The sequence below is a fragment of the Corvus brachyrhynchos genome, unplaced genomic scaffold, assembly GCF_000691975.1.
Source record: "Corvus brachyrhynchos isolate BGI_N302 unplaced genomic scaffold, ASM69197v1 scaffold412, whole genome shotgun sequence".
In the NCBI taxonomy this organism is placed as follows: Eukaryota; Metazoa; Chordata; class Aves; order Passeriformes; family Corvidae; genus Corvus; species Corvus brachyrhynchos.
The window spans coordinates 1,483,088-1,502,865 of NW_008236761.1; the positions used below are offsets into that span (position 1 = coordinate 1,483,088).

The following is a 19,778-nucleotide window of genomic DNA, read 5'->3' on the forward strand; positions in this document are numbered from 1 at the left end:
GGATGAAATATTTCAGAATCAGTAGTGATGGCTGAATCAAAGAAACGCTGTTCAGAAAAGAGGAACTGCTAAAAGATCTTTTAGGGTTTTTTGCTCATTCCCATATTTCTTTGTGCTCTTCATATGTTTTTTCCTTCTTTTTTTTTAATAGGTTTTCTTGGTAGTGGTAGCAAACCCTTAGAGGGAGAGGGTTTTTTTGGAGGCACAGATGTTTCCCTCTGTGGTAACTTCAGTTTGGAGAAGAGAGCACTGACTGGAATCTCAGCAGATGCTTCCCCAATTCCCTCTTTGCTTCCTTCAGGCTGTTGGGAAGTTTCTCCTCGGATGTCACACCCAGCTCGTGGTGGTGATTTGCACTGAAGGTTGTTGCAGGCTTTATTGTCATCATTAATATAATTAGGAATTAGAGTTGGAGTGTGCAGATCTGAGTGTCAGCCCTCCCGAATCCCAAAGGAAATCCTGTTCTGGTTTCACTTCAGATGCTCTCTGGTCACAGTAGGTGAGGATTTGTTGCGTAGCTGTGGTAAACAGTGATTTTATTCCATTTCTTCTTGTACTCCACCTCCTTTAACTCCCCTGTGTGCCTGTTGGGCTGCTCCCAAGCCCTCATTCCCAGTCTCCCCAGACAAGGCACAGTTTGCCCTGGAGCTGAGCCCCCCGTGCTGGTCCCAGGCGATGCCACAGCCTGGGAGGTTCAGCTCTGAGTCTCATTTTCCCCTTTTACACTTACGTAGGCTCCTGTATTTAAAAAAGGCTCTGTTGACCTTGGCAGGCCAGACAGGGACAGCCCAGAGATGGAATTCTTAGAGCTGGGACCAAAATTACACCAGAATTCAGAGGAATTACTGCAGTTTGTAACAAGCAGCACTTTCACTCCAGCCTGGAGGAGTGGGCAGTGTTTAACAGAGCTGGGAAGGGGCTGGAGCCCCAGGAGCGGCTGAGGGAGCTGGGAAAGGGGCTCAGCCTGGAGCGAAGGAGGCTCAGGGGGGACCTTGTGGCTCTGCTCAACTCCCTGACAGGAGGGGGCAGCCGGGGGGGTCGGGCTCTGCTCCCAGGGAACAGGGACAGGACCCTTCTGTGTATATGTGCAACAACCCAAGACAGATTTTTATACAGAAATACATTTCTGTCGTTTTTTTCATGTGTGTAATCCACTTTCTCATCACCAGCCCTGCATTTCTTCCTGTGTTTGCTGCCTGTCCCACCCCTTTAAGTGTCATTCTGTCCCGTGCATTTATTCCTTGCTGCTGCCATCTTCCATCCCAGGCTCTGCAGAAGGATGAGCTTTCTCAAGCCAACCTCTCAGTTTCCTGTTTTCCCTCTTGGTGCCTGCTTCCCAGATGATTCCAGCCAAGGAGTTAGAGCAGCCCACGTGCTGAAAATGAAGGCGTGTTTTTCCTGCTCGTGGTAGAAAGCCAGGAGCAGATGCTGCCCAGACTTTCTAGACATGATTTGCTGATTTCCATGATGTCCCAGCTGGATGTCAGCACTGGCTGCTGGGACCATGCACAGCAAAAGGCAGACACAGGAGGGGAAACCTCCAATTTGCCACAATTTTCAGTTGGTTGCTGATGTCCCAAAGCATTACCCAGCTGTAGGACAGTTTTTGGTTATCCCAACATCCAGGAATACACCAAAGGAGAGATGGAGGCAGACTGCTCTGGAATGAGAGTTAGTGAGGAAGAAAAAATCACCAGGATTGCAAGGATTTGGTTTGGAAATAGTAACATAGAAACTAATTAAGTCACAAAATGATGAAGCTTTGTACTCTTGTAGTCCAGGCCTAGAAGAGCAAAGCTGTCAGAGACCTACTTTAGGGAAATTTCACAGGAAATTTGTAGGCTCAGCTTAACTTTTTTTATTTATCAGCCTCTCACTTTTCACGGGGAGCACCAAATTCATTCCCAAATTAACAGGAATAAGCACAGGGAAGATGGAACTACATAGCAGTGTTGCCTTTGATTCAAAGGACTGTTTTCTCAGAGTAATTCATCATTTTCATGTGAGATAACATATTTATTCAAAACATAACCCAGGCACGAGGCCAAAGCACAGCTCATGGTAGTCTTACCCAAACTTGTATTTTTCCAGTATATTGACTTCAGGTTTTATTTAAACTTTCATAGCAAGTTTTTACAAATCTTCCTTTCTCTAAGAATTTTTGTAATAAACTGCAGCAAATATGTTGCGGAGAATACACCAGCTAGAAGGTTGATATGGGGGTTTATTTTTTTTAAACTTTAAATATTTCCACTGCAGATTTATTTTATAACTCGTGGTCACTGGTACATTAATCTTTTAGTAGCATAAATTCTCTTTTTACCATTAAACTGTTTTCTGTGCCTCTGCAATGGCATCTCCAAAGTACTTTAGTCACAGCTTATATGGAAAACAGATTTTATAACTGTCCAGCAGTTGCGTTAGAGCTTCCAAGATCTTCAGCAGTTCTTTTTAAAGTCCACATGCTTGTGCTTGAACAAAGAAATCCAGCTGAGTTACTTTCAATAACAATAAGTCATAAAAAACACAGACTGAAAAATATTAACCAGCTCATTTTTACTGTTACTTCTTCACCGATTTTTAGCAGCTTCTGTAATGCCAATTGCAATTTGTTTTACCAGGTCAATGCTGATGCAGAAAAGGAAGAGGGTGAAGAGTTTGAAGACAGCCTGGATGTTTTTGATGACAGCAGTTCTAGTCCTTCTGGTACTCTGAGAAATTACCCTCTCACCTGCAAAGTTGTTTATTCCTATAAGGTTAGTGATTTTTTTTTTTTTTAATTAGAAAAATGAGTTCTATTAAAAATAATAAATGTGCCTGTGGGAGCTTGAGGTTTGCTTTGCTGGTAGGGTGGGATTCAGGGAGCTTCCATCTGCCCTTTGGAGGGAGAGTGGCTCTTGTGAATGGCAGAACCTTTATTGGGATGTTGTAGTTTATTAAAGCTTTCAGGTTTTTAAAGAACATCCGTTTTAATAAAAGTCTAGATGGGAATGTTCTTCCCACTGCCCATGCCTTGCCCTTAAAGCCACTTCCCTTTTCCATCCTTCCTGTCCCACACTCCAGGCTTCTCAGCCAGATGAACTGACCATAGAGGAACACGAGGTGTTGGAGGTCATTGAAGATGGAGATATGGAAGACTGGGTAAAGGTAGGATTTTCTGAGCTTGTTTGCCTCAATGCTTTCAGGATAGAAGCTGGGATGGGAGGAAATTGTGGGGTTCTTTGCAGAGCAGAGTTCACAAGCAGGGAATGGCTCCTGTTGTTCGTTCACAGGCACGGAACAAGGCGGGACAGGTGGGATATGTGCCGGAGAAGTACCTGCAGTTCCCAACCTCCAGCAGCCTCCTGAGCATGCTGCAGTCCCTGGCTGCGCTGGACGCCCGATCCCACACCTCCAACAACTCCACGGAGGCTGACCTGGTCCCGGGCAGCCTCAATGGAGACTCCAGTGGTAAATTCCAGTTAGAAATGCTTAAGTATTGAGCTGGCTCTTGAAAACAGTCTGGACATCAAGGCTGGGAGACTATCCCAGATTTCATGGAATCACAGAATCATTAAGGTTGAAGAAGACCTCCAAGGTCGTGAAATCCAGCCTTTGACCAAATCCCGCCATATTGCAAAGTCTGCTCATTTTTTAACACTTCCACCATGGTGGAACTCCACCATTTCCCAGCTTGTTCCAGTGTTTACCTACTATTCCAGGGAAGACATATTCTCTAACATCCAACCTTAACCCCCCCTGGTGCAATTTGAGGCCATTTCCTCTTGTCTTATCTTTGGATTCCTGGGAGAAAAGGCCCCACCTGGCCCCAACCTCCTTTCAGGGAGTTGCAGAGAGAGACTGACCTGTATCTGAGCACAACCATTCTCAGTAATTAGCTCAGTAATTACCTCTCTCATGTCAAATCTGCATAATTCACCTCCTTAGCTCGTACAGCTGAGATTAAAATTAAGGCAAACCAAAATAATCTGGCTCAGCAATAACAGAATCTTGACACGAACTTCAAAATCACCAGCTCCAGCTATAAAACTTTGTGTATCCTTGACATTTTTGTCTTGGCTCATTGGGTTTTTCCTTTTCCATTTTGCAGTCTGTTTTGTGAAAGCACTTTATGATTATGAGGGGCAGACGGATGACGAGCTGTCCTTCCCTGAGGGAGCCATCATCCGCATCCTGAACAAGGAAAACCAGGATGACGATGGCTTTTGGGAAGGAGAGTTCAACGGCCGCGTCGGGGTCTTCCCCTCGGTGTTGGTCGAAGAGCTCACGGCCTCGGAGAATGGAGAGACTCAGAAGATTGGGGATACCCAGGTATGGAAAGAGGTGTTGGCTTGGTTTATTATTTGGGCAGTTTGCAAAGATCTGTCACTTCTTCAGGGGAAAAAAATCAGAACCAGTTTAAGGAAAAAAAGCCCAGCCAAGTCCTCAGTGCTTGCATTTGAGTTTCTTACCCAGCCTAGTAATTATCAACGGATGTATTTTTGCAGATAGAACAGATTTGTGAATGAAGGCAGGTATTTGGGTAGAAATGAATCAAAGGAGAAGACTCACAGTTTACTTCCTGTCATTAATTTATGAGAGACTGAGATGTCAGACACAACCTGGCAAAAAGAGAATTACAGGCTCTTTCAGCCCTAATTTAATGTTTTCATACTTAAATCTCTTCTGGATCCTCTCATTTTTGAGGGGCAGGGTACTGCCAAGTTTTGGATTACAGAAACTTTTGCATAAATGTCCTAATTTCTACAGCGTAGTTCTATAATACTTCTATCGTATTAGAAAATCAGACACATTCCCATGTGGAGATTGGGGCTAGAAACTGCACTTCCATGTTTTCTACAAAGGAATTTTTCAGTATTTTTATTCCTTGATTTAAGAAGACCGTGAAAATGAACATTTAAGTGCATTTGGGTAGGGATAAAGCTCCTGGTCCCAACACTTTTGTGTGAACCCAGCTCGGCCAAACGAGCTGTTTGTTTCAAATAACCTGCAAAGAGCCTCTCTTAGTTACCTGGGAGAGGCTGAAAATTTCTGCTCAGTGGCAACCTCAGATTTAAAAAAATTGCATCCCTGTTGGATGCCTTGACTTTGCTTTCCAAACTTTCCTGCCAGCTGTGGAGGGAACTTGCTGGAGTAGGGATGGGTTGGAAAACTGGTGGGGGGGGTGTGGGTGTGTCAAACATGCTGAGGAGGATTTGCCGCAGCCTCTCCCTGGTTTTGGCACAGGTATCCCCAACTCCAAAGGCCAACAACTCCCTGCCACCACTGCCTCTGTATGACCAGCCTCCCACCAGTCCCTATCCCAGCCCGGATAAAAGAGGATCCCAATTTTTCCCCAGATCTCCATCGACGAATGGTGAGAAACTTGTAAACATTTCGGGTAAAGGCTTCATTTAGAAGCCTTTCAGAGGGGCCAAAAAAGAGGAAAAGAGCATTTTTGCAACATTTTTTGCAACATACTGAGGGCCTTCTTTGTGATGGGGTGTTGCTTATTCCCTCAGAAAACAGCTTTGGTTCCGAGTCCACCGGATTCTCCCAACCTCCACGAATTCCTCCGGAAAGTTCCTATGGCAAACTGCGGCCTGTAAGTGACCAGCAAATCCTCTGGTTTTGGTTGATGTTCAAGGGGTAACAGCCCCTAAACAGAGCTGAAAAAGAGGTGGGGAGTAAATGCCAGAAGAGGTTAGTCCTATGGTTTATACAGTTCCTGCTTTCCAGCAGTGTCCTGCACATTTGGGATTATATTTATTTCCAGCCCCTTTGGTTTGAGGGGTTTGGATTCACGATTCTTAATGATGAGGATTTTGTGTTGTCTTTGCTGCCTAGAAAAAGGAGTTTTGCTAGAAAAGGAAAGGAACAATTTAATCACTTAGAACTTGACAAAATCCATCTCCTACAATTAACTTTGATATCAAGTTTTGGGGGGTTCCAAAGCCCTAAACCAAGTCATACTAAAATATAACATTTGTCTTTTCCTGGCCTTCTTAGTGAATGAGCTTGCAGAAAAAGAGCAATTTGGGATGTTCAAAAAATACATTCTGAATATTCCAGTAGTATTGGGCAGTTTGGTGCAGGATTGCTCCACAGTTCATGTTTTCCGTAGCAAGTCTGGTGTATTCTGAAATGGTGTCCTAAAAACCCTTCTAAAGGCACTAAAGGTGATCTCTGTCAGGAACAAGAATAACTTGACTGATGTGGCAGAGTGTGAAAACAACATCAGATTTTGGGTGTGTATTGTTGAGGTTGGTGATTGATGAAATACCAGTGAGTCAGATGCAGCCAAATGTTCTGGTAGTTCCCACTGCACAGAAGTTCCAGGCAAAAGCATCATCAGATTCAGCATGCGATGAGTCTTTCCCAGCTTTGCATCCTGGCTTATCCCTGGACACAGGCAGAATAGATGTGGGATTGCACCCTGGAGAGAATCTGTGACAGGCCATAAGGAAAATCCCTGATGGCTCAGCTGGGGAGCCCTGGAGCTGAATCCCGCTGGATACACAACCTGCTTGTTTGCACCATCTGCAGGGGTGAGCCTGGAGGTCTGTGCAGGAAATGTGAGGGGTTTCTGATGGAATTTGGCCATTTCGTGGTAGTCACAGGCTGGTTCTGGCTGTTGCAGGTGCGAGCAGCTCCACCCCCCCCGACACAGCACCACCGCCGGCCTGCGGAGAAGATCGAGGACGTGGAAATCACTCTGGTGTAACGAGGGGACTGGCTAATTAGTAGTGCTACAATCAAGGCCAAACACAGCTTTTGGTCGATCTCGTTTTTAGGCACCTTTGCATGATGAAGACTTGGACTAGAGCGAGTGGTAGGGAGGATTTTATGTGGCAGTGACCCGGCGGATTCCTTCCCACAGTTATGAATATTTTGTGCCTTTTGTTTTTTGTCTGTTTGTTTGGATTTCTCTACATCATTCTTCCTCTCGTAGCACAAACCAAGACAGGCCAAGATTGGCTTTTTTTCTTGGCAGAAGATGCTCCATTTTTATGTGGAGACAAAGAAAGAGCCTTGTTCATGCAGCTTAGTCTTAGCATCCTTTGCTCCTGTGCATTAGTACAGTATATTACTGTTGCCATAGGAATGTGTTAAAGATTGTGGATCCTTCCAGTAGCATCACCTGCCTGATCAGGTATTCATCAGATGAATGAAAAAGGGAATGGAAAAAGAAGTCTAAAGGAGAGGCTGGCTCCTCTTGAATCCCCCTGCAGAAAGGAAGAAATGGGAAATGATCTCCCAGAGAAGCAGAAGTGTTCATTCCATGGGTGCTCCCCTCGTCAGTGGTTCACAGATGAACATTCTGCCTTGGATTTTTGTGTTTACTCAGTGCATTTACTCATAGAGGATCTAACATGGAGGTGCTGAACCAGCAGCAACATCTTCTTCCAAAGCAGAAACCAACAGGTAGACAAGCAAAAAAGCAAGTGAGATTTTGTATAGATCTGGAAATTGAGCTGCTTTTTCTTTTTTTTTTTTCCTTAGCAGATTTTGGGGATTTTGGTTTTTTTTGTTGGGTTTGTTTTATTTTTTTAAAGCATTTGGGTCACTCTTATCCCAGTTATTGCCGTGTACTTTATTATCCAACATTAGCAGTGTATCTTTGTCATCAAGCCACCTGAGTTCTAGAGTTAGCAGTTCCATTTAGAGTATTTACATGCATTTAGTTGTTGCATTGGATGGTCCTGTAGCCTTTTCCCACCCCAGTCCCAGTAACCAGCCAAAGCCAGGGAGCCAGGAGCAGCTCCGGGTTCTGCCTTCACACCACCTTCGTGCCCGAGATGTGTCCAGTTCCTCTCAGGAAAGAAACTGGGAGGAAAAGAGTTTCACATTTCCCTCAGAGAGCTCTGTAAAGGGAGCTTGGATTTTGGCTTTTTGACAGAAAAGGGCAAAGAATATTCTGAGGTTGAAGGTGGAGCGGAATGGTTGGAGGAGAGGGAAAAACTGGATGAAAACAGGTTTTTCTTTGGGTACTGACTAAAATATTGTCAGCATTCTCCATCAGATGAAAACTTCGGATCAAAGGCATCCCGAGGTCGGATTTGGAGCTGTTTGTGGGTTCTCTTGTGTCTTCATGGTTTTTTTTCAAAGCCAGTAAGTTTTCTACCTTTAGTTTACTAACAAGGGCTATTTTTTGAGGCTGCATTTACAACAAAAACCCAACAACTCATCTAACAAGATTTTATCATAAACTTTGCACATACTTGTAAGTCCCAACCCAGGCTGGGTCTCTGAGACATCCAGTGCTTGCCAGTCTCCTTTCCCAGTGGGATCCTTAACCAAGAGTGGGGCTGTCTGAGGACAACGATTCATGGATCAGTTGTGGAATCAGTGACTGTCCAATGAAGTCTTTTCCATTTTATACCTTCTTTTGCACCTCTTGTCCTGTTGATCTGTTTGAGGTCTTTTTATGTGTTTATCAAACTTATTCTTAAGTTTAAAAAGAAAAGTTTAAAAAAAAAAAAAGATTTAACTGTTCGCAAATCTTTTGAGATCTTCACAACGCAGAAGAAAACCAAGTTTTTGCCATAATGTTCGTGTTCAATTCCTTTGGCCAGTTTTTCTGTGTCCTTCACACTCGGACTTTCAAAAATCCAGAAAATTTTTATTTAAAAGTCTCTTTAGTTGTATTTTAAAATATTTTCTGTAAGAGCTGCTAATTTTATTTAAAAAACAAAAGTGGAAAAAAAAGCAAAAAAAAAAAGGCAAAAAAAGGAAGAAAAGTTGTAAAAAGATGCCTCCTTTTTACTTATGATTTCTTCATACAGGGCATGTATCGGCCGTCGCATCGTGTACAGCTCAGTACACCCTGAAAGCATCAGTGCAAATGCTTTCTTTATATTGGCTGTAAAAAGTTTGTATTTATTATGTATAAAAAGTTGAATAATAAAAAAGTGGAACTAAATCCCTGGTGCCCTGGGAGATTTGGGGGGTGGAGGGGTTGAGGGAAAACCCAGGGATAAAAATCAGCGTTTTCTTGAGAGGGGTTTTGTGCTTTTACACGGAAATTTGAATCTTGTGCTTCGGGAAAAGCACATCCTTAAAATCAGCTTTAAACATCTTTCAGAGGGGGCATTTATACAGGGACAAAACGTTGCCAAAAATGAAGAGCCAGCAACAAAGCTCCAGTTATCAAAATAATTGCTTAATAGCCCTGATGCAATTAGGATAATTGCCTAAAGAAAGCGAGGGGAGTGATTGATAACAACCCTTCAGAGTGATTGTCCTTTAATAGGCTCGATTTGCCTAATTGTGCCAGGAGTATTCCCACTGCATCCCAAGCCTCTCCAGCTCTGGGATCCCTCTGTGAGCTGCGTTTCCACGTTGGATTTTCTTCCTGCACTCAGAAGCTGCCCACCAGGGACCATCTCCTTGCTGGGCTAATCCCACTTTCCTACAGGTGGAAGGTGCCAAATGATTCATCATTTCCATGTGGTTCCTGGTTTTGAAAAAAAATGCAGCCTCTCGTTCCCGCGTGGAACACAGGACTTTACCGTGGGGTTGGGGTGGATCTTCAGGCTTCCGCTCCTCCCACAGAGCTGTTGCAGAGGCCTTCACTTTTTTCCCCTGAGCTCCTGCAGCCTCTTCCTTTGAGAAATTCCTTCTTACCTGCTTTTTATATGGATTCACGGTGCTCCTCTAAGAATTATTGTCCTGCCTTGCTGCTCTGACAGCTTTGTCCTTTTCTTTTCATTTCTTGTTACTTGGGGTCCTTTTCACCACCACTACGACTTAAAAACTATTTTAATCCTCAAATCCACCAGCGGAGCCACTTTTCCTTTCTTCCATTTTTAACAGACCCCCTTCATGCCTTTAGTTTTCCTCCTTCCCAAAACAGAGCCAGCAGCAGCTGTGCTGTGATCCCATCGTTCTTGCCACTGACTGACTTCCGTGAAAACCTCTTCTCCCTGAAGTGCCTTCCTGCCAGTGAGAGATGAGCACGGTGTGAGCAGCACACAGCGACCACTTAGAGGTAAAAAGAGGTGCTAAGGAACCACAAAGGCTCCAGGGCTCTATTTCCTGCCTGGGATGGTTAAGAGAAGGAGTCTGGGGAACTTACCCAGTACAGAGGGTGAAATGTGGGTCCCTGGAAGTTGGCAGCAGGATCTGTTCGAGCCGAGGTTTCCTCTGATTGCTTTGGTTCCCAGATTTTGGCTTTAAACTGAAAGAATGTAGGTATGGATTGGGTATTCGGAAGGAATTGTTCCCTGGGAGGGTGGGCAGGCCCTGGCACAGGGTGCCCAGAGCAGCTGTGGCTGCCCCTGGATCCCTGGCAGTGTCCAAGGCCAGGCTGGACACTGGGGCTTGGAGCAGCCTGGGACAGTGGAAGGTGTCCCTGCCCATGGCAGGGGGTGGGAGAGGTGATCTAAGATCGCTTCCATTCCAAACCAGTCTGGGATTCAGTGATTTTCAAAAAGAATAATAGGACTCAGATGGGTAGGAGGGTAGAAGAGATGGGGTGAACGATGTGATGTTCACTACAAATTGTGCCAGGGTTTCTTTTTGTTTGTTTTATGGAAATATTAAAAGGAACCAAAGCAAGTGGGCGAGTTCTCTTTCCCATACAGCACAAATGTCTCTCACTGCTGATAGTAATTAAAAAAGAAAACAAAAACTGCACCGTCTTCTCTATATAAAGCATCTTCTGCTTCTTGGAAGCCTGGCTGCTCTGCAGCTTGCACTGTTTCCCTGCTTGCTCTTCCAGCAAGGTCCCTATAATTAATACCTTGTAAATCCCAGCACAGCAGGGGCAGGATTAGCAGGGAATCTACCTCAGTCAGCCTTCAGAGCCTCCCAGGAAGGAGGGGATGCCTCTGTAAAGGGAAGAGTTCTGTCTCCCCAGATTTTTTCCATTTGCAGATCTGTTGCCCTGCATGAAAATCATGGGATGGATGGGAGTAAATGTGCTGTCCCCCTACACCTGGACAGGTGTCTCCAAGAGGGGGGAGCTCAGGGATATTGAGACCTCAGTGCACGGCACAGGGGGAGGCTGCAGAAAGTGAAGGATGAAAGGGAAGAAAACTTAACTGAAGTCAGGGATGCAGCAAAGAGACAATAAAAAATGCAGCCAGGAAAACGCTGACGTGCTTGCCATGCCAAGTGGTTTCCTACTCCAGGCATTCCCCAGGGGGATTGAGGATTACGGATCTGGCAGCAGGATCAGTGCAGCAAGTGCGCCTCTGCATTGCAGGTCATTTCAGCCAGAAAAGGAAAGAAAGCACTGCAGTGATACCAGAATGGAGAGGTGGGAAATCCCTCTGCTTGCGGGAGCAGCACAGGGAGGAGGGGGAGAGTGGGTCTGACAGGTACCTGTGCATCTGCTCAGATCCTGGCACTGCTGGGGAGAGCCTGGCTCCATCCTCTTGGCATCCTCCCTTCCAGCATTGCTGCACATTAAAGAGTTCTCCCCAGCCTTTTTCTCTCCGGGCTGAAAATGTAGAGAATCCTAGAACAGAACCAGAGGACACGAGGAAACGGCCTCAAGTTGTGCCAAGGGAGGCTTAGGGTGGATATCAGGGAAAAAACCTTTGCTGAACGGGTGGTCAGGCATTGGCATGGCTGCCCAGAGCACTGGTGAGTCCCAGTACCTGGAGGGATTTAAAGCCCTTTGGATGTGGCACTTGGGGGCACAGATCAGTGGTGGCCCTGGCAATGCTGGGGGAGTTACTGGACTCCATGATCTGAAAGGATTTTCCTGAATGATTCTCTGGGGAACTGCTGTGCTAAACAGTGTTGGGCTGGGTGCTGTGCAGTGGCCACGGAGACTCAGGAATGGGGTTCCAGGATTGAGGCTTCAGACTGTACCTCCTTAAGGATCCATGGAAAAAAACAGCATTCTGCCATGGCCTTGTGTCTGCTCCCAGAAATCCTTTGGAATAAAGCATGTGCTGTAGCCAGTGGCACGTATGTGTGTTGGAAATGGCTTGTGGAGGCTTTCAAATCCCCAGAGTCTGGCCCACATCCCCAGGGAGTGAGGCCTGAGGTGGTGTCTGTCACATCCATCCGCGGCCCAATCCCATTCCTCCTGCTCTTCCCACTTCAAGTTTTCTCCCTGCAATCCATTTTCCAGTCTGTCTCGAGTGTGTTAAGCAGCGGTTCTTCTGCCACTTTGTTCAAAATTCCTTTTGCTGTCTGCTGGATTTCACAGCTGGTATCCAAAGCGAGCAGGAGCCAGGCTTGGAAGGACATCCAGCTCTGGGGATCAGGAATTGCCTCTCACAGAACCTGTCACTGCCCCTTGCCAGCCTGGAGCATGGCCAAGGATTAAATGGGCTTCACAGAAGGCTTTGGATTCTCTTAGATCATTTCACCCAAAGATGTGAATATCCCTGGAGTGTTCTGGATCAGGCAGGGCTGGCTGTGAGGATCAGGAAACAGGGATGAGCTTGCCTTTGGAGTGCTTTGTCTTCATTATGGAAGGAGAAGCTGTTCAGCCACGAGTGTGCAAGTTGAGCTCCACAAGGATCCCAGGATATTCTGAGTTGGAAGGGACCCCCAAGGCTCATGGAGTGCAGCTCTTGGGGATCTAACCCCAGGCCTTGGCATTATTAACACCGTGCTCCAGTTCTTCGGCAGCTAAACACATCCCCCCAAAACTCACGGGGCTGCGAGGTGAACCTGGAATGGGCCCCACGGAGAAGGAGCTGGGAGCTCGTTTCTTGCCCCCACTCCAGCATCACCCCTGGACAAATCCTCCCAACCCCTGTGTCCTGTTTGCCAAGCACTGCCAGCATCACCTGAAGGTTTCCCCGTACAATCTGTGCCATGCTGAAGTGCCCCTTCTATTTCAAAATTGCTTTTATTGCACTCCCAGATTTTCACCTTCTTTTGATGGAGTGGTTTTGGGGTTGGATTTTTCTTTTTGAATGCAGATTGAAGAGTGAGCGCTGTGAGCTGTGCTTCAGCTCTGCTGTAATTAGTTTTGTCTACTGTAATTGCTTCTCCTTTTGCCATTGTTTAGTGAAAGACGAATGAATTTCCAGGTCTGGTTGCATTGGGAATGCTGACAGCAGCTTTTTTAAATCCCACAGCACAGCTATTTGTCTTTTTTATTCAGCTGGATCCTGCGGAGTGGGACAAATTCGGCTTCTCCTCTGTGTCCCGTGCAAATTACTGCACTAATTAATTTCTCTGAGACTGGGGCCTCCTTGCTTAGCAGAGGGAAGGGATGGAGGGAGGGCACTGTCTGGAAAACAGCAGCAACCCTGGATTAACTCCTGGAGTAAACCTGCATGAAGAGACATGAGAAGCTGATGGTTTAAAAATAAGGTTTACAGGATTTAAAAAAAAAAAAAGGATATTCTGGTATTAATCCCACATCTTCCTTCATAAGAACATCTTGGTTTCTGAGGAGGGAGCTCTGATCCGTCACATTGTTCATGGTCCCAGGGTCTCCTGCTGCAGGTTTTGCTGGGGTGTTTAAAAGAGAATTGGCAATTTTCTTGGTAATTTGATGGCAGAAATCATTGGTGCTCCTTAAAAAGGAGGAAGGGCTGCTTTGTGTGGCATCAAGAGAAGGGACAGAGAGGGAACTGTGGCTGAAGGACTTGTGTGGTTCTGAGAACATCAGTGATAGGGGGAGGTGACAAAGCCAGTGACAGGATGCCAGTGACAGGATGCTCCTTTGGGCAGAGCTTTGCAGGAAAGGCTTTGGAAGCAGTGAGTGCTTGGACTTCCCAGGAATTTCTGTGAAAGGATCTGAGCACTCCTGGGGTGCTTGGGACATCGGAGCTGAGGCTGAGCCAGGAAAGAAAGTGGCAGGAGGGAAAACCAAAATGTAATGTTTTTCTAAAAAGGGTGGGCTTGGTTTTTTTTCTTTTTTTGCCAGAGAAACAGGTGGGGGGGTTATTTTTTTCTGTTTTTTCTTTTTTCAAACAGAAATTTAATTCCAAATATTAATCCAAGTATTAAATTCCATAACTGTGGGTAATAATAAACACAGCACTCCTGATTCCTGGACTGCCACAAAGTATTGTTGAGGTCAGTGCAAATTATTCCCCAAGGACACTGTTGGAGTGGGATTGCTCAGGGATAACGAGGGATCCTGTGCTAATTCAGCTGGCAGAGCTGCTCTGCCTATCAGTGGGGAACTGCTGCTGCTGCTTTCAAAATTACCTGACCGAGCTAATCTGAGGGAGAGGAGACAATTTATTGATTTGGAGTCCTAGCCAGGCGTAGATGGAGATAATTCTGGGATGTTAGTGGTATTATTCCTGCAGAAAAGCAGGCTGGGTAAAGATTTTCAGGTTTTTATTAGCCCCTGCCAAACAATTGGGCTGCATTGCAGCTTGAATGTTTAATTTGAGATGTGTATGGCTGAGATACCAAAAATCAGAGCTCTCTGGGTGGTGGTCACTGGATATTTCTGCTGAAACTGCTCATTTTCTAAAGCTAGCTGCCCCTCACACTGCTTTGAGCTCCCCCTCTAAAGCTATTTTTAACAGATAAGGGGGGGGACGGGGGAAAGGTGTTAAGTTTGCAGGTCTGCTTTTGCATTCTGGTCAGGTGTCTTGTCACTCTTCGTGGCTCTCCTGCAAGCTGGCATCCGAGGGTTCTGCTTAATGTCCTAGAAAATAACCTTGTGCTTGGACCAACAGCCAGTTTATCACTGCTGCTCCCTGGCTGTGTCTCCGGGGTGGAGAGGAGACACGGGAAAGCAGGGAAAGCACGAAGCTGGGTATTGCCAGGCTGCTCCTGGACCAGCACCTCCCTCCCTGCTGCTGCAGTGCCTGGGAACAGCTTGGCAGAGCAGCTCTGCTTCCCCTTGTCCAAACGGGGAGCTGGAATCCTGGGAGCTCTGAGACTGAGGGTCTGGGATTTGGGACCTGAGCCCTGCTGGCTCCTGCTGCAGCCTCAGCAAGTCCTTTTAGCTTTACTGCCTCCAGTGCTCTGCAACTGTTTGAGGGTGTTGTCCTCTCACATGGATGGCTCCATGGATTTCTCTGGCAGTGGGAAGCCATTCCCCCTTGTCCTGTCCTTCCAGGCCCATCCTCGTGTGTCACATCGGCAGTTCCACCACGAAGAGCAGGGAATGGCCTTTGTCACCAGCCTTATCTCAGTGCAGCTGTAAATCATCACAAAATGTGGTGCTGGGGCAAACCAGCCCCTCCTGCCCTCAGCCTATTTCCTGGGGCTTGGAAACTGATTAAGAATCACTTGCTGAAGCTGCTGGGTCTCGGGTGACAGTGCCAGGGCAAACTGCTCTACTGGAAATGCCCATTAAAGTTTCAATTTACATCCCTCACCCAGAGCCGCGGGGCCAGGTGTGAGCTGCTGGAATGACCTCTCCCAGCAGCTGCTCGGTTCATTAAATAGTAACAAGCCCAAGGATTCCCAGCTAAACAGCACACCGAGCATCCTTATTCCATTTCCTGTTTCTAAAGGAAGTATAAATTATGTACTAGTCTGCTTGAAGTCCTTAAAGTGAATCCAGGCAGCAAAGCAAAATCTTGTTTAGCGGGGCAGGTGCCCAAAGGAAAGTGTCGGAGTGATGGAGCTGTTTGGGAACAGCCACTAAAACACTGCCAACGACTTATGGGATGTACTGGAGGTAACAGGCTGGGATTACAATCGAGTTGGCTGCTGGGTCAGGCTCTGTGCTTCACTGACGCTTTGCTGAGTGCTGCAATTCCTGGATTAAATCCAGAGGACTTCTGGTGCACAGCTTCTGTTTTACCCATTTGGCAATTGAGGGGTGTTGATTTTCAAGCTTTAGCGTGTCCTCAGAGGTGTGAGTTCTCCTGGAGGGTCACACACACCTTTCCGGAGCAGTTATTCGTCCTTAGCCTGGAGCTGAGCTGGTGCTGCCCCCATTTCAATCCTGCTCTTCCAGCTGCAGGGAAGGGGATGGGACTGGGGCAGCTGAGAGCTGTCTCTGCCTGGAAACACGGTGCCCTCTTCCATCCCTGTCCTGCAGGATCCCGCCACCTTCCCATACTGCCGGAAGGTTTGCTGGACTTATTCCCCGTGTTCTTGCCAGAACCAGTAAATCCTCCTGGGTGTGAAATGTTTACAGAAGGCCTGTAAATGTGGCCCTGACCCCTGCTCCTCCCAGCCCTGTTCCCTCCATCTCTCCCTGCTCTGAGGGGCTGCTCCATGTGGGAAGGCAGAACACGTTTCCCAGGAAGATTTCCAGGGAGCGGTGAGTAACTCAGTGAGGGGGTTATATAGCTTGGGCAGTAGCAGCTGCTCCAGCTGCAGCAGTAAACTCTAATACTGCATCTCCTGCAGTAAAATTCCTGTCTGAGTCAGACTTTACAAATGCTTTACAACTGCTGCTTGCAGTTCATCTTATCTCTGCTGAATTACCTTCCAGGACCCATCTCCATTCATTTAATGCAAACTATCTCATCTTGTCCATCTCCACCCTGGGTTTCATTTTCCACAGCTACTCCCTGGGAAAATTCAGTAGCTCTGCAGTGCCTCTGATGGTTTTAGGGAAGGTGATTTGGGAGGTTTTCTGTCCTTGGCTGCTGGTTCCTGCACTAAAAGGTGGTGGGATGTAGGTTGGGATGGGGCTGTCCCAATCCCCCTGGAGCACCATGGCTTGTGTTTGCCCAGAGGGAAATCATAAGGAACAGGCTCCAGCCAGGGAGATGCCTGAATTCCTCAGGCACATCGAGAAAGGTGATGGGGCCTGGCATGAGTGGGACCCCAGCGTGTCACCCCAAATCCTGCAGGTGTCCGAGCTGGAGGGACCCCAGCAGGAATGGGCAGACCCTGTGCTTCTGCCTGTACCAGTTTGTATTTTTGATGCCCCCAAGGCTGTTCCCTGATCCTTCCTTTGCAGAGCCAGCACAGTCCCTGGTGCCTGCAGATCTCCCTTATTTTGGGAGCAGCAATGGCAGTCAGGGACTTTCCCAGGCAGGACACTCGCTCCCAATGCCACCTTTTGTCATGACCCACAGAAAGCAGGAGGTATCCCAAAATCCAGTGTGCCTGCAAGCTGGGAAAGCTGCTGGCTGTCCTGGCCTCTTCCCTGCAAAGGGCAGGCAGCCCCTCCTGCCTGCTCTGAACAGGAGCCAGCTTCCCGGGGAGAAAACGCTGGGATACTGGATTAATTGAGCCCGTGCAATGGCCTTCAGCTGCCATAAACCATGTTGCTGTCTGGGCAGTGAATGGAGCTGGGGGGGGGCAGGACAGCTCCCGATTCCCAAACCTGCTCCGAGCTGCATCCCCCACAGCGAGGGAAGCTGGCGTCACCCCTGGCACCTGCCGGGGCTGTCCCTGCGGGCGCGGGGGTTCCTTTGCTGCCGAATGCTGCAGCCGGGCTGACATCCTTCCCCTGCAGCCCTGCTTTGGCTCCTGCCTGTGGCTGCACGGCCCAGGAGGAGATCCCAGCGTTGCTGCCAGAGCAGGGGCTGCAGCCCAGGGTTTAGTGCCGGCTGGGGGCAGGTGGGATGTGAGGGGTGCCTGTCCTGTGCCCGGAGCCAGGGAGGGCCATGGCTGGAGCCAGAGCAGGTGGCTCCATCTGTGTGGCAGCCTATGGACGCTAATCCCAGCTCCTGGGCAGTGGAGTGAGGTCGGGTTCTGCAGCAGAGCTGGCATCACTGGCACATTCCTGAACACCCCACTTCATCCCAGGGGACTGCCTGGTGCTCCCAGAGAAGGAGGGAGGGAGCCAGGAGGTCAGTCAGGAACCTTTAGCTTTTGCTGCAGCAACCCTGAAGTTTTTTCCATCCCCCTGGATGTCCTTTGGGGACAAAGGGAGCTCCTGTGCCTGTGGCTCCACAAAAACGTGGGAAATGGGGAACAGCGGAGGTGCAGTCCCCGAGGGTGGGGACCCAGAAACCTGAGGGTCTGTCATGGGATTTATGGATAATCCCAGGCCTGCTGCAAATCCAAGCCACTGCTTGGACTGGGAAGCCACTGGGACCTGCTGGACCACACCTGAGGTCTCTGCAGAGGGGTGCAGGCATGTCACAGCTGTTTTGGAATGTTGCCAGCCTCCATTTCAGCAGGGATGGAGCAGAGATGAATTCACAGAACCACGGAATGGCTCTCTTGGAAGGGACCTTTAAAGGTCGTCTAATCCAACCCTCCTGCAGTGAGCAGGGACATCTCCAGCTAGCCCAGAATCCATTCCCAGCACCTGGGAGCATCACCCAGGGCTGGTTTGGGCTGCAGCTGGAGCTGAGGGAGGAATCCCACATTGCTATTTGGGGAAGGGACTGAAATGGCCCCAGCTGTGAAGGCCATGGTTCGGACCCTGCTGGCTTAGCCAGGCCATGTCTGGGGGGACAGGGGACATTCCCTTGGTGCCAAACACCACCCAGGCCCCTGCTTTGTGCCTGGCTCCAGCCCTCGGTGCTGACCTGAAATGCTGACACAACACATAGTTTGTCCTTAATAGGGCATGGAAAAGGGGACACGCATCAGGGTCAGGCTTTTTGCTCGTGCTGTGCCTTTCCCTGTCTGTGTGTGATTCAGGAATACACTGGGTGAGCCCCTCCTGGGTAAGCTCAGCCTGAAAAAACGATGATCTTGGGCAGATATTTCGTGCTCTGAAAGTATGGTGGTCCCACGTTGGAAAACAGCAGAATGGGGTTTGTGCAGCTTGGGAGGGTCTTTCCTGAAAAATTATTTGAGACCCTGGTTGATAGGGCTCAAATCTCTGTACAGAGACATCCCCAGCTGCTGGACGCTTCTCTGAAGCCTGCTGTTCCGCGTGGGAAAGAGAATCCTAGGCTAAGGGAGAGCAGAGGGAGCTGGCTGAGGGACGGGCAGGATGGCTGGGCACAGCAGAGAGAGACAAAGGTGTCTGGTGACAGGAGGGGACGCAATTCCTCACCGCCACCGCCACCTGTCTCTGCCAAGTGCACCGTGAGATGCTCGGCCATCCCTCAAATTCTGGATAAATGAACCCCCGGGAAGAGGCTTTTCCCGCTCTGGAAACCGTCTGCACTGACATCTAGTGGCAAACCAGGCTTTTCCCTGGAAAAGAGCAGAGCGGGATCCTCCGGGGGATGGGTGGGGATCCCGGTGCTTTACCGGTCCTGCTGCTGTTCCTGCTGTGGTTGTAGTCAGGAGCACTGTGGGCTTTTTCACAGGATCATTTAGGTTGGAAAAGGCCTTGAGATCATCGCGTCCAGCTGCAAACCACAATAACATCCATGATAAAATGCAGTTTAAATCTCCGCTTCCTAGAGGCTGTGCGTCAGCTGTACCCATTATCGTTATTATTTTTGTAATCCCCTACAATCCCTAAACCATTAAAAAAATAGTGTTGTGACAGAACAAGGGGGAGAATGGCTTCCCACTGACAGAGGGCAGGGCTAGATGGGATATTGGGAAGGAATTGTTCCCTGTGAGGGTGGGGAGGCCCTGGCACAGGGTGCCCAGAGCAGCTGTGGCTGTGCCTGGATCCCTGGAAGTGGCCAAGGCCAGTGGCTTGGAGCAGCCTGGGATGGTGGAAGGTGTCCCTGCTGCCTATGGCAGGGGGTGGAACGGGATGAGCTTTAAGGTCACTTCCCAACCAAGCCATGCTGTGTTTCCTGTTAAGCAGAGCATCCTCTGACAGCAACGACTGGGCAGCAGAGCAGGTTTCTAGGTATAAGCCCGGGGTGAATTATCATTTGTGTGTTTTACTGTACACACTGCTGACTCTCGTGTCCGTTTCCACGGAATTTAGAGCCCATTTAGCGCTGGTTTAGGGCATCCACAGGGCTCGGCCCTGCCCAACATGGCCACGTGGCAAAGACTACATCTCCCATCCGGCCCCGCTGTGCGCCCACGTGAAAGCGGCGAGCCAATGGGGCGCGGCGGCAGGGGGAGGATACGCC

At 48.3% G+C, this 19,778-nt stretch overlaps 1 protein-coding gene across 2 annotated transcripts in view; it reads left to right on the forward strand.

Moving 5' to 3' along the window:
• The window catches only part of FCHSD2 (FCH and double SH3 domains 2), a 121,275-nt gene extending 112,373 nt beyond the window's left edge, over positions 1-8,902 (forward strand). For both annotated transcript variants that reach the window (XM_008644643.2, XM_017727117.1), the window contains 7 exons: positions 2,622-2,756; positions 3,064-3,147; positions 3,273-3,450; positions 4,091-4,311; positions 5,227-5,356; positions 5,502-5,584; positions 6,620-8,902. In XM_008644643.2, coding sequence (XP_008642865.1) covers positions 2,622-2,756; positions 3,064-3,147; positions 3,273-3,450; positions 4,091-4,311; positions 5,227-5,356; positions 5,502-5,584; positions 6,620-6,703 — 915 coding nt within the window. In that variant the 3' untranslated portion in view covers positions 6,704-8,902. The remainder of the gene's footprint in view (positions 1-2,621; positions 2,757-3,063; positions 3,148-3,272; positions 3,451-4,090; positions 4,312-5,226; positions 5,357-5,501; positions 5,585-6,619) is intronic.
• Positions 8,903-19,778: the final 10,876 nt, after the last annotated feature.